Below are 12,524 nucleotides of genomic sequence, written 5' to 3' on the forward strand. Positions count from 1 at the left end.
TGGGCCACAGCCTGGCAAGAGCCTGTGGCCTCTTTTAGTCCTGAAAGCTAGGGAGATGTTGTACGTATACAGCAAGCACTCGGCAACTACTTGATGAGTAAATGAGTTGAAGCAGAATCAGACGTTGCTTAAACAACTTGAAGTTAGCCAGGTTCTGGTGGCTGTAATCCCAGCTACTCAAAAGGCTAAGACTTGAAGATTGTGGTTGAAAGCCAGAGCATAGCTGTGGTTCAAGTGGAAAGCAAAGCCTTGAGTAAATAAGCTCAGGGACAGTGCCCAGGCCCTGAGTTCAAGCTGCCCCAGTACCAGCACCCCAAAAAAGGCAAGTCAATATGACTGAAGTACATTATATGAATGTATGGAATAGAATAATGAGGCAACTCATTTTAAAAGGTAGAGTGAGAAGAAGATAGGAAAGTAATAGAGGAGCTGGGGCCTTTATAAATACAGGGATAATAATTAGTAGAAAGGATTACAAGAGCATATTGTGGACACGTCTTCGCATACACAATTCACAACGGTTGTAATGAGTGAATTCTCTGAAGCATGCAACCCTTTAAAGCTCACTTCAGGATGGAATATCTAATCTGAACAGTCCTATGTTCAACTTCAAAGATCAGATGAGACACCACTTTGTACTCACTAGATGGATATAGTCAAAAAGACAGGTAGGCTGGGATGGTGACACACACCTATGATCCCAGCATTTGGAAAGCTAATGTAAGACTGTGAGTTTGAGGCCTGGGTTACATCAGTAGATCCTGTCTCGGAAAGGAAAAAAAAAAAAAAAAAGCCCATTAAATGAAAACCTGAGCAAAGAGAATCATTCTTCCTAGATCGGTAAGAGAAGTGAGGTCAAAGGGCAAACAGGGGCTGGTGTGTGGCACTTTGGTCAGATTAGCTGATAGTTGGGGGGGCAGAGGGGGAGGGTGTTAATTGTTTTTCAGTTTCAGGGAAACTGTGGCTGGCACGTTGCTAGAAGGCCAGTGTGGGCAAGTCTGGAAAACTTCGGAAGCTCAGTCATAGTCATCAGGTGTTCCAGAGTTTTACCTTCAGCCATCTAGGAGAAAATTCTCCTGGGGCTTCCAGCTGAAGAAGAAAAGATCTGGGATGTAACTCAGGGGTAGAGCTCTTGCCTAGAGTGTGCCAGGTCCTGGGTCAGTCACCAGGGAGAAGAGGAGAAAAGGGACTGCATATTTAAGAAAACCTGAAATTCAAACACCCCCAAACCTGTAACAGTGTGTGGACTCAAGGACAAGTGGCTGGTGTGGCAGAACTGGTCAGATTGATAGATGCACATGTCTGTCACATGTCAGTGACGACACAGACATGCCAAAAGCATTGCACGAGTTACCTCCAGGCATGTGCCTAGGGGCAGAATGAAGCATACGTGAATGATGCGTTGACACTTGGTATCTCAAATGTTCTCCTTCTGCATATGTCTACACGCCACAAATCAGAAAGACAGAAACCCAAAAACATTTCTGATCTCCAGCATTTGGGGGAAGGAATTCTCAGCCTGTACTTTGAAATACCCTGGAATGGAAGGAGGTCTTCGCTCAGGAGAAACTAACCAGGACCCAACCTGCTGGGGTTGTATCAGACTTACTGACCTGGAGAAAGGCAATTTCCAATCTCAGCTGGCTCATGCCCCCACCTCTCCAACCTTCTCTTTGAGGAAGACAATACCCAATCCAATCCGCTCTGGATATACTGCCCCATCTAAAGGAGTGAGGACTGAGATGCACGGTTGAAGTTCCGTCAGAGGCATAGGCTTACAAAGACAGGCCAGAATGCCTCCACGCAGCCTTATGCTGCGTTACTAGAGTCCTATCTATAACAGTTCTGTTCAGATGCATGCCTGATCTGGCTAGTAAGAACCACAAGGCATGCTAAAAGGCAAAACATATTCTGAAGAGACAGAGCAAGCATCAGGTCCAACCCATCATGAGATATGAGAGATGTAGGGGCAGACTAAGGACTTAAAACAACTGTGACTACCATGCTAATAAGGGCTCCAGGTCAGTAGAAAAACATAACCATAAGCAGATGGGGAAATTCCAAGAAGGATCAAAGACACGGTCAAGGTCAAAAACACTGAAACAGAGATGGAGAATGCTTTTTTTTTTTTTTTTTTTTTTTTTTGTGTCCGGTCGTGGGGCCTGAACTCTGGGCCTGGGTGCTGTCCCTCAGCTCTTCAGCTCAAGGCTAGCGCTCTACCACTTGAGCCACAGCGCCACTTCCGGCTTTTTTCTTTTTGCTTATGTGGTGCTGAGGAATCGAACCCAGGGCCTTGAGCATGCAAGGCAAGCGCTCTACCACTGAGCCACCTTCCCAGCCCTGGAGAATGCTTTTGATGGCCTGGCCAGTAGACTGGACACGAGTGAGGAAGGATTTTTGCGCTTGAGGATTTCTCAATAGAAAAACTCCAAAAATTTTAACAGAAGGTCCAAGAGCTACAGGACAACTACAAAAGATATGCTATATCCATCTGGTATGAGAATAAGAGAGTGAAGAGAGAAAGGAACAGAATATCTAAAGCAATGATAACAGAATTTTCTCCCCCAAATCAAGTCAAATAAAATCTGGACATCAGCCAGGGAGAAAAACACCTTACCTACAGAGGAGCAAAAACAAAACAAACAAACAAACAAAAAAGATTGCATACAATGTCTCAGAAGCTAGGCAAGGAAGGGAAGAGTGAATCAACACTAAATTCAAAGTGCTAAGGGGAGGAAAAATTTCCACCCACCTAGAATTTTGTACCCTGAAAATTTTTTTCTTTCAGAATGTAAGAGAAGCCAGCCATGGTGACTCATACCCATAATCCTAGCCGCTTGGGAGGCTGAGATCAGGAGGATCTCAGTTCAAGACTAGTTTGGGCAAAAAAGTTTGTGAGACCCCTTCCCATCTTAGCCAATGAAAAGCTGCATGTGATGGCATGTGCCTATAGTCTCAGCTGAGCAGGAACCATAAATAGGAGAATTGCCATCCACGCCAGTTCTGGGTGGGAAGAGCGCCTACTTGAAAAACAATGAAAGCAAAAAAGGTAGAGGGCATGGCTCAAGTGGTAGAACACCTGCAAGTACACAGCCCTGAGCTCAAACTGTAGTATGAGAGAGTGAGAGCGAGAGCGAGAGAGAGAGAGAGAGAGAGAGAGAGAGAGAGAGAGAGAGAGAGAGAGGGAGAGAGAGAGAGAGAGAGAGAGAGAGAGAGAAAGAGAGAGAAACAACCTGCACAAAGTACAGCAAAACAAAAAATAAATTGGGCAGCAAGCCCATGATTTTCTGGACACTATTAGCAATGGAAGAGCTAAAATAAACTGTCAAGTAAAAGAATTGTGAATCAATATTTTAAATTTCAAAAATCCTCAAGGAGAGAGGTGTTAAGTGTAGCACAGAGCTTACTTAGTTCAGCGACATGAATATATGACAGAAGAGTCGCAAACTGGAATGATATAAACACCATATACACACCACCATCATGGGCCCTAAGAATCTGCTTTTACATTTTCTGATCTCCCTTACTGCACATTCAAGGAAAAAGTGAGTCGTTGTAGGTGATAATGAAAGTCACGGGGCACCCATCTGTGTCTGGGCTGCCAGGGGCCCCCACCACTGGCTGCAGGAGTCTTCTGACCCAGCCCCAAGTTAAGGAGTGCAGAGATAAAGGCTAGGCTGGCGCAGGTCTCTGAGGTTCTAGATTCTGAGAACCAACTGTCTACTCCTTCGCAAGATGGGCCATCCTGAGAGAGACGGAGGGGTGCGGCAGCCACCTGTGAGACAGCGGGGGAGGCGGTGAAGCCAACGGACATGGGAAGTCCAGTGGTGGGCTTCCGCACCCCCTCCCACAGACTGGGGTCCCAGGAAGGCATGGGCTGAGCAGCTGGATTCTGCGACCCCCATCTCCAAGACAATGCCTCTGTATGGTGGGGGCCAGAAAGTGTTTTTGACATCAATGAATGTGATGCATTTCCTATCATAGGGAGGGGGGTGAATTTAGAATGAGACGGGTTCATGACAATCCACCCCTACACCAAGAGCAGGTCCTTCCAGAATCCAATTCCTGCTCTACCCAACAGGCCACCTTCACAGCTATGTTGTCTAGCCTGAGGGTTCAGGGCTATGGTTCCCCGAAGCAGAGCCCATCACTATCCTATCCATAGCCAGTGGCGACGGCAGGTACCGAGCAGAGTGGGGCAGGCTGGGGTAGACATCAGGGGTGTCCTGTCTGAGCCTCTCCAGGAACAGAGGACAAAGCTATCAATGGCAAGTCTTCATTTCCGTCAAAGAGTAGAGCTTCATACGTGTAAACAAGAGGGCCTACAAGGGGCTATGGCACCAAACCACCTGGGTCTAGAATTTTACTCCACTCCCTACTTGCTGCATGATTAAGGACTGTGACAGAAGCCTTCTGAACCCAGACCCCCTATGGGGATAAGGGGTGCAAATGGTGTAGCTCACTCAGGACTGCTAGGAGATGAGCTTGAACACACAGGGTGTGTGTTGGTGCCCACAGACTGCTGGCAGGGACTTAAGAGGTAGCCCTGGGCTTCATTCCACCTTCATCTGGAAGGGAAGACAAGGAATGCCCCTATGTCCCATGAGTACCCCTCCCCGGCCCTCCTCTCTGGCTCCTTTGCTTTCCTAGTCCTATTTACATAAAAAGTTTGGTTTGCAATAAAGCTCTGTCAGAACTGCAGAAAGCATAGAGTCCAAATAAAAAGGCATTTTAATATAAAACAGATGAAAGTGACAAATGGAGTGTAATCAAAACCTCATTAGGGCCAATAAGCTACCTGCCTACAATGCCACAGAAACTGATGGCACTCTGAACCAAGTGGGTGGGGCATGTCCTTCAGACAGCTACCAGGGGAGGGGGAAACACCACAAAGGTACTCTTACAACCTGGACAGAAACCCTGAAAAACCTGTAGGGGTCTCATCTGAACACCCACATGGTGGTCCCCTCCTTCTGGCTGTACACTAGAATCTGTGACCACCCCCAGATGGGGCAGGGTCACTCAGTACAGGTCAGCATCGCTGCCGCCCAGGGAACAACCTTCACCGGGAAGGACACCCCCAACCCCATTAAGGGTGTCAGGAGCAGTTGATGAGTTGTGGTTCAGCTTCCACTTCAACTGGGTGGGTTCACTGCTTAAGATTTTTTTTCATTGGTCTTGATTAGAGCTATTAGTCAGTCTTGCAAGTTTTTCTCCCCCAGGACCTGCTGTGTACCTGACACTGTGCTAGGTGCAACCAAAGCAAATCCACACTTGTGGAGAAGTCACAATCTAGGGGACCCTCCCGCTTCAGCGGATGGAGGGTGCACCCAGGCCCAGCACCAGCCAGCTGCTGTCCTTGTAGCCAGCTGCCTACCTGGTGGTAGGCCACCTGCCCCCAGGGCATCTGGGACAAAGCTTCAGAAAGTCTGAAGTCAAGATATCCCTTTAAACACTTGGAAGGGGGGGGGGAGAAGAAGAAAGAATGAAAGGATGTAGAACAAGCATGAAATATTGATGATTCGTGTCAAAGCGACACTAGGGCCTGCTGAACAAAAGTGAGTCAGCCTGTCAGAGCTGATCTGATTATGAGAATCCCAGGCAGGTGGGAACTGGAGTTTCAGAAGACCAACCCAGAGCCCGCAGGCGTGAATAGAGCAAGTTTGGGTATGTCCCAGATGTCTCTCTCCAGGGTAGAGGGGGAGGTAGGCATCAAAAGAACCCTCAGTCCCCCGCTGCCCAGTGTCAACCCCATACACAAAAAAGGGAGAGGAACTGGGCCAGCGTCCTGGGCTCCCGGAGCCACGTGCCCTATTTTTCCCCCAAGGTGCTCCAGTTTCCAGTGCTCAGCCTTGCCTTCTCTGAGGGGCAATGTGCTGAAGCTGGCATTCCACAGCTCAGTCTTGCAAAAGGGTGATTTGCTAAGCATGCAACTGCACATTTAAATCTTTATACGGCTTCCTTAACAAATCTGATTCATGATACAAGTTAGAAGTTGCTTTTATTACTTAGTCTAATCCCTTTGGCTCAAATCACACAGTGATCTTACAGTGCACTTAAAGGTGACTGCCAAGGACATTTCCCACAGGGCTGGGGGGGGGGGGGAAGGGGTCCCTTGGAGAGTCAAGTCCATGTTCAGACTTCTCTGTCAACTCCACAGCTCCTATGCCATGTCAGGCACAGATCTGGGGCACTGCCAGACCAGAAAGGAAACAGGCTAGCACTCTGTCATCCACTAAACGCCAGGAGCTCAAAAGCCCAGCCTTGTCTGAGAAGGGCAGCCCCTGGCTCACTCCATGCCTCCCTGGATCTCCCAGGTCTCCTGCCCCAGGCCACACTTCTGGATGACCAGCTGCAGACTATAGCTGGGCTTCACATCCACTGGAAGATAGGCTCACCCTCTGTGGAGATCCTAGCATGGCCACAGGCCCAGAAGCCATGGCAGGGGACAGACAGAGACTCCTACAGGCCCCATCACAATGGGGGGACAGATGCCCATCAGCTCATGCCAGGTATCCTGAGTACCTGCTTGGACCGAGTGTGAGATGCAGGAACAGAGATGACTGGACTTAGAGGTCCCCAAGCAAGGCAGCTATAGACAAACACATGCAGGAGGTGTCAGGAGCGATCGCTATTCCTGGATGGTGCAGGCCTGTGGAAATGAAGGCCAAGGCGCCCACGTGAGGAGCAAGGGCTCCCATGTGCAGATCTCTGTGCTGTAGCTTCTCACAGTATGGCCCACTGCGTCTTGCTACTGCATCTTCCTGCTAGGAATGTAGGATCTCTGGAACTGCTAAACAGTCTGCACACTAAGGAGACGCCACACATGCTTCCACATGGTAAAGCACTGTTAGAGGGATGACCTCTGCTCTACCACTGGGAAGACTGCCTTAGAGCATGGTTGCCTCCTACCTTTGTTGTTGTAGTTGTTTGCTGAGTGAGCAGTACAGAAAGGATATGAACCCAGGCCACTGGTCCTGGAAGCCCAGCTCCCAGCTCCATGAAGGTCAAATCACATACAGCCATGTGTGAGAAGGCTACTGGAAGGAGGTAGAGTCAGGAAGTGCAGTACCAGCAGCACTGGACCAGCTTAGCTTAGCTGGCTCATGCAGAACACATCTGCTAATGCTGGAAATGAAGTCAGGCACTTTGCGGGATGAGATGTGGTCCAATCATCCAACCAAGGCAGAGAGATCAGCCAAGAAAAGAAGGAAGGGGAGCCAAACAGCCCATTTGCTGTAATGAATAGGGCTGGACTGGAGAAGTCTGGAATCCCAACATTTATCATTTTGCTAAGTTTAAGGAATCGTAAAATCCAATGTCTGAAATATAGCTTCAAAGTTACCAGTTTCAACTATTCATCAGACCCTGTGCCCTGAGATGCCAGCCAGAGGCTTCTTGGTCTCTGCTGCATTCTCTAGCAGTGGCCTCATGACCCTTAGCCCTGTCCATGGAAACCTACTCTTGCCTTCAGCATGTTGGCTCATTTTGACTGGGCAACTTGAGTTCTTAGACTGGAGCAGAACAAAGTACATCCCCAATGTAAGAAAAGTGAAATGTACAAAAATGTTTCTTAGAATAGAATATATAATAAACTGTGGTAGTTTGCTTGCAGCTTATACCAAGAGAAATGCCAAATACACTCCTAGTGGAAGACTAGTCCTCCACCACTGGGAAAAGATACTCTCTGATCATACGGTTGCTACATAGCCATATGGACCAGTGGGTGTAAATGGGTTCCCACCTTGTCAGCCAGCTCGGAGGATCACTCCTGACACCCAGCAAGGTGACAAGGGCCAGCCAGGTTCTAAGCATTTTAGGCTTTGCTGGCCATGTGGTCTTAACTCTTGCCACTATAATAGGAAAGTAGCCACAGATGGCACATAAATGAATACGGATGTGTTCCAATAAAACTTTATCTATAAGAATAAGTGACAAGCTGGATTTAGCTCTGGGCTACAATTTGCTGTCCCCTGATCTCTCTGCTTACCTAGAATCATTTTAAATGGAAAAAAAATATCCTACATGCCCAACAAAGGGAGAAGGTTCAATAGGTTAAAGCATTTATTCAGCTGATTCCTTCTCTCCACAGAAACCCATCAGGCACCTGCCACACACTATTCTGAGTACGGAAGCTGAGGCAGAGGGCAAATCAGAAGGGACTATCACTGACAATTTTACAAAAGTTTGTAATAACAAGCAGAACACTTATAACCTATGTGAAAAGCAAAACTCAAAATCATGTACAAAAATAGAACTTAACAGTGTTTTTGCAGAGAGAGAGAGAGAGAAAGAGAGAGAGAGAGAACAAAATCCTCCAGAGGAAAGAGCATGAAAGAAAAATATCAAAGCATCACTAATGTTTACTGACTGAACTACCCCTCCTTTCTTTCCCTGAATTTCCCAGTTCTGTCACATGATTATGTAGTGCTTTTATAACTAAGATTCCTCCACAGTGGTCACAGGGAGAAGCTTGCCTCGATTGCAAGCTGAGGTCTGTGTCCTGCCTCTGTGTGTGGTGCCACTGTGGCTTCTGACAGGATAGTTGGAAAAGGCCAGCTGCTTAGGCCTACACTGGAGCTTCAGCACCATGGACAGAGCTCTGCACACCTCAGAGCCCAGCGGCTCTCTGGCTAACAGGAGCCCTGGAGGGAGGCAGCCTGGGCCTTCCCTCCCTGGGCTTTGGGGAGAGTCCATCCTGGATAGCACAGTCAGGAGGAAGTGTGGTTCCCCGAGAGCCTGCCTGATGCAAACAGAACAACAACTCCCCCCCCCCCGCCACCCCCCCCCCCCCCGCCCCAACTACACCCCATGACCCAGCGGGGGAGGACTGTTGGTAAAAAGGAAGTAAAAACAAATACTGCGTGGATCCCTTTACCCACATTATTAGCTTGGGAGAGACTGGCAAACATGCCAATAGCAGGCACAGCAACATCTGCTTCTAATTGCTTCTCCACAGCACTTGCAGAGCTTGTCAGCTGGTGTCTGCCCTAGGAGAAAATCTGATATTTTTAACAAACTCTTAAATCAGATGGCGTCCAGGGTGAGTAATTTCTTATATGTGAGGTCTTCGGGGCTTAAAACACGGAGCGAAACCTTTAGGGGTACGGGCTGTCAGGACAGCTGGGCGATCAGTTCAAGGATGAGGTGTTTCTGATTCGCTCAACACACTCAAACATGAACTTCCCTTTATCATTTATTTATGTCCTAAATATAAACTTCCAGCGTTAAAAAAAATTTTTTTTCCTAGAGTCCACTGGCTTATTGAGTAGCTTTTCTCTCTTTTCCAAATATTTTTGTAAAAGGTTCTTTTGCAACAGAAAACTGAGGTGATTTGAGTATGGTTCTATGCTGCCACTTACAAATGCCTTAAGCAAGACTTTACCATGGACAAAACTCCCCACTGTCTTTAAAGCAAGGCCTCTGCTCTTAGATCCTCCTGAGAAGCTTACAGCCCTTACACACCTGCAGGGGACCTTTCCAAAGAGGCCACCCCAACCATGATGGCAGATCTGGAATCCAGACCCTAGGCTGGGCCTCATCCTCCCCAGCTGACCCTGTGGAACTGCCTCTGTTCAGCAGAGCCTGTGTGAAGGCTCCACCTGACCAGGATCCAGCCAAGATGCCCTCAAAGTGGAACCTTCTGGCACTGCAGGTCCCAGATGATGGAGACACTGTCTGACATTTCTCTAATCAGTTTCAACACGGGAGCTATGGCAGGAGTCATGAGGCTTTCTCCTTCAGCCTTGGGCAGTGCTTCTCAAAGCCCCAAAACCACCTGCTGGAGTGCAGCCCCCAGAGGCAGGCAGTCTGTTCCCCCTCCTCGTGTCTCACTCACCTGCATCTCTGCCTCTCCATCACCTCTGGGCCACTAACACCACCATAAAGCCTGTCCTCAGCTCTGCCTCCCATGGCTCCCACCCTAACCCAAGCTCAGGCCCATCCGCCGCCCAGAGCCCGGGCTTGGCCAAGCCCAGGGCATCAATGGTTCCCCAATCTGCACTCTCTGCATGGATCTTCCTCCTTCACTCATGATTTGTGAGTGTCAGCTACTGCAACACACAGACAAAAACTCTCATTTCTGGGAGCCCACAGTTGAGTGGAAGGAGTAGGGCAAATAAATGAACACGGAAAATCCCACAGCGTGCCAAATGATGATAAAAGTGGCTGTCACTGGTGTATGCCAGGGGCGGTGGCTGGGAAAGGTGAGGTGAGAGGCAGCATAAGAGCGAAGTCCTATAGGAGGGACGGCATGGGTTCTGCACAGAAAACTGGGAAAAGAGCATTCCAGGCAGAAGCAGGACCAGTGCAAGGGCCCTGACGCAGGGACGTGCAGGTGTGTTCTAGGAAAGGCAAATAGTCTACTGGGGCTGAAGGGAGATCACTTAGGCCTTGTGGACCACTGCAGGGCCACTGGCTTTTACTGTGACTGAGACAGGAACCAGAAAGTCTTACTGACACATCCAAGTCAGATCACTTGGCTGCTTTGTTGAGGAAGATTGTAAAGGGTAAAGGAAAAAGACTGAAGAGGAAAACTACCATCCCAGCAAGAGAGACAACGGAAGCTTAGGCCAGAGCTATGGCAGGGGACATGGGACAGGAGGGGGGAAGAGGATTTGCTAAGCTGTGGGGTGGGACAGGAAGGGCTGGGCAGGATTACTGATCATGTTTTGAGCCTGACCAGCTATGAGGAGTTGCCATGTACTGCGTGGGGAAGGCAGCGGGAGCTGCAGGACGCAGCAGAGGGTGAGGGGAGATCCCAGCTGGTTTTGAAGCTCTGGAGGGAACAGCTTGTCCATGAGGAGCCCCCTCCCCTGCACACCCCTCTATACCCTCAGGGTGTAGGGGCACATGCGGGCATGCACACATGTGCACACAGAGCAACCCCATGCACCAGAGTTGCTGCACACATGAATTATTTACATCATCTGGAAGCTTCTGCAGGCAGTAGGTGTTCAACAAATATCTTTAGTAATATGCCCCATCAAACATTATAACGTCTTAATAGCCTAATGACTTGAGAATGTTCTTCCAAAACAGCTAAAAACTATGCTTAGCACTGATTAAATATTAAATAGAAAGTGGTCCTCCGTACAAGTGTTAACCCATCCCCTGCTGCTCAAACTGCCAAGGACTGTGCCCCGGCACAAGGGCACCACCTTGCTGGTCTGGGGGACAGGCCAGCCAGGGAGAAGGACGTTACCTTGCTGGTTCTTATATCCCAAGCTTTGATTTCGGAGCTGAAGCCTCCACATAAAAAAATGTTGGGGTCTTTTGGATGAAATTTCAAGGTAGTGATTCTAAAGTCACTGCGACCACTAAATAACTGGGTTCCTACAATACAAGAAGAGAAGAGGAGAAGATTAGAAGGTATTTAGATAATCAAATAAGTATCTTAAAAGGTAAAGTGTCACCTTGCATAGAGTGCACAGCCAGGGGACACTGCTTACCCGGGCCCCATACCGAGTGATAGAAACTGTGGAAACACAATAGGGGTGATGGTAACATTCATCTTCATGGTTTGACCAGCCCAACAGGGACTAGCTGGATTTCCCCTCTCTGGGGGCCACGCCAGGTGTCTGGGCCACTGAATGCCTCTTGGTATGTGCTCTGTAAGCAGTCCACATTATAGTACCTCATTTAATCACACAAGGACTCCCCCCCTCCAAGCCCACTTCCCAGCTGGGAACGCCAGTGCTCAAGGATTAAAATGTGCCTCCCAGGCTGCACACTTAATACAGAGACTACTTATCTGCAGGTCTAAAGGCAAAACGCAGACTGGCTCCCAGGAGCTATTTTTCAGGGCCAGCCATCTTGCAAGCAAGCTCTTAGAATAATGGGTAAAGGGTTTTTAACAGAGGTGAGGAAGCCTGATAGTGTGGATGGTGACAATGACTCTCGGAGCAGCCCCGACGAGAGACTGGACACGGGGCCTGGACCACTGAGATTCTCAATGGCTCTACAGGACTCGAAACAGTTCTGGTCATCGCCAAATCCATCAGAAACGGTTCTCAAGTCCTCGTGGGTGCTGTAGAAAATGTCTGAGAGTGTACCCATGCTGGTGTGGAAATGGTGCTGTCACTATAATTGTGTGATTGTTGCTCCTGCAGGGTAAATCAAAGACAGTATCACCTTGCTACCCAAGCCTGCCACCGAGTCCCCCGGCATTGACTGTGCTTGAGCCTGCGTCCAGAAACTGGTCCAACCGCAGGAAGAGGTGTTCTCACACAGTGCTGCCAGATGTGCTCCCCAGGGACAAGGCTTGCAAACCAGGCATGGCACCTGGCATGGCCACACCAGCCAGCAATGGGGCAGAGGGGGGAAGCTTCCCTTAGACGATGCAAGGAAAACTGTGGCTGCTGTCAGCTACGGCGGTGGCAGTGGCAGTGTAGAGACACAGGAAGCTGGTGGCCAATGAAACCCATGAGCTCTCAGGCGCCATGGCCCTTCTGGGCCTCAGGAAGCAGTATTTGCTCATTTGATACAGAAGGCCATCCCCAAAGGTCGCCTTGCTCTGTGTGCTG

General features: G+C 48.9%; 1 protein-coding gene across 7 annotated transcripts in view; it reads right to left on the minus strand.

Moving 5' to 3' along the window:
• Wdr25 (WD repeat domain 25) overlaps positions 1–12,524 on the minus strand; it is a 129,381-nt gene that overhangs the window by 19,537 nt on the left and 97,320 nt on the right. For 6 of the 7 annotated variants that reach the window (XM_069997569.1, XM_069997572.1, XM_069997571.1 and 3 more), the window contains exons 4-5: positions 11,204–11,334; positions 8,883–8,990 (exon numbers count right to left, since the gene is read on the minus strand). In XM_069997569.1, the coding sequence (XP_069853670.1) occupies positions 8,883–8,990; positions 11,204–11,334 (239 nt within the window). The remainder of the gene's footprint in view (positions 1–8,882; positions 8,991–11,203; positions 11,335–12,524) is intronic. The other variant, XM_069997570.1, reaches the window with a different exon arrangement.

The sequence above is a fragment of the Dipodomys merriami genome, unplaced genomic scaffold (assembly GCF_024711535.1).
Source record: "Dipodomys merriami isolate MVZ:Mamm:240054 unplaced genomic scaffold, mDipMer1.0.p SCAF_50, whole genome shotgun sequence".
Taxonomy (NCBI): Eukaryota; Metazoa; Chordata; class Mammalia; order Rodentia; family Heteromyidae; genus Dipodomys; species Dipodomys merriami.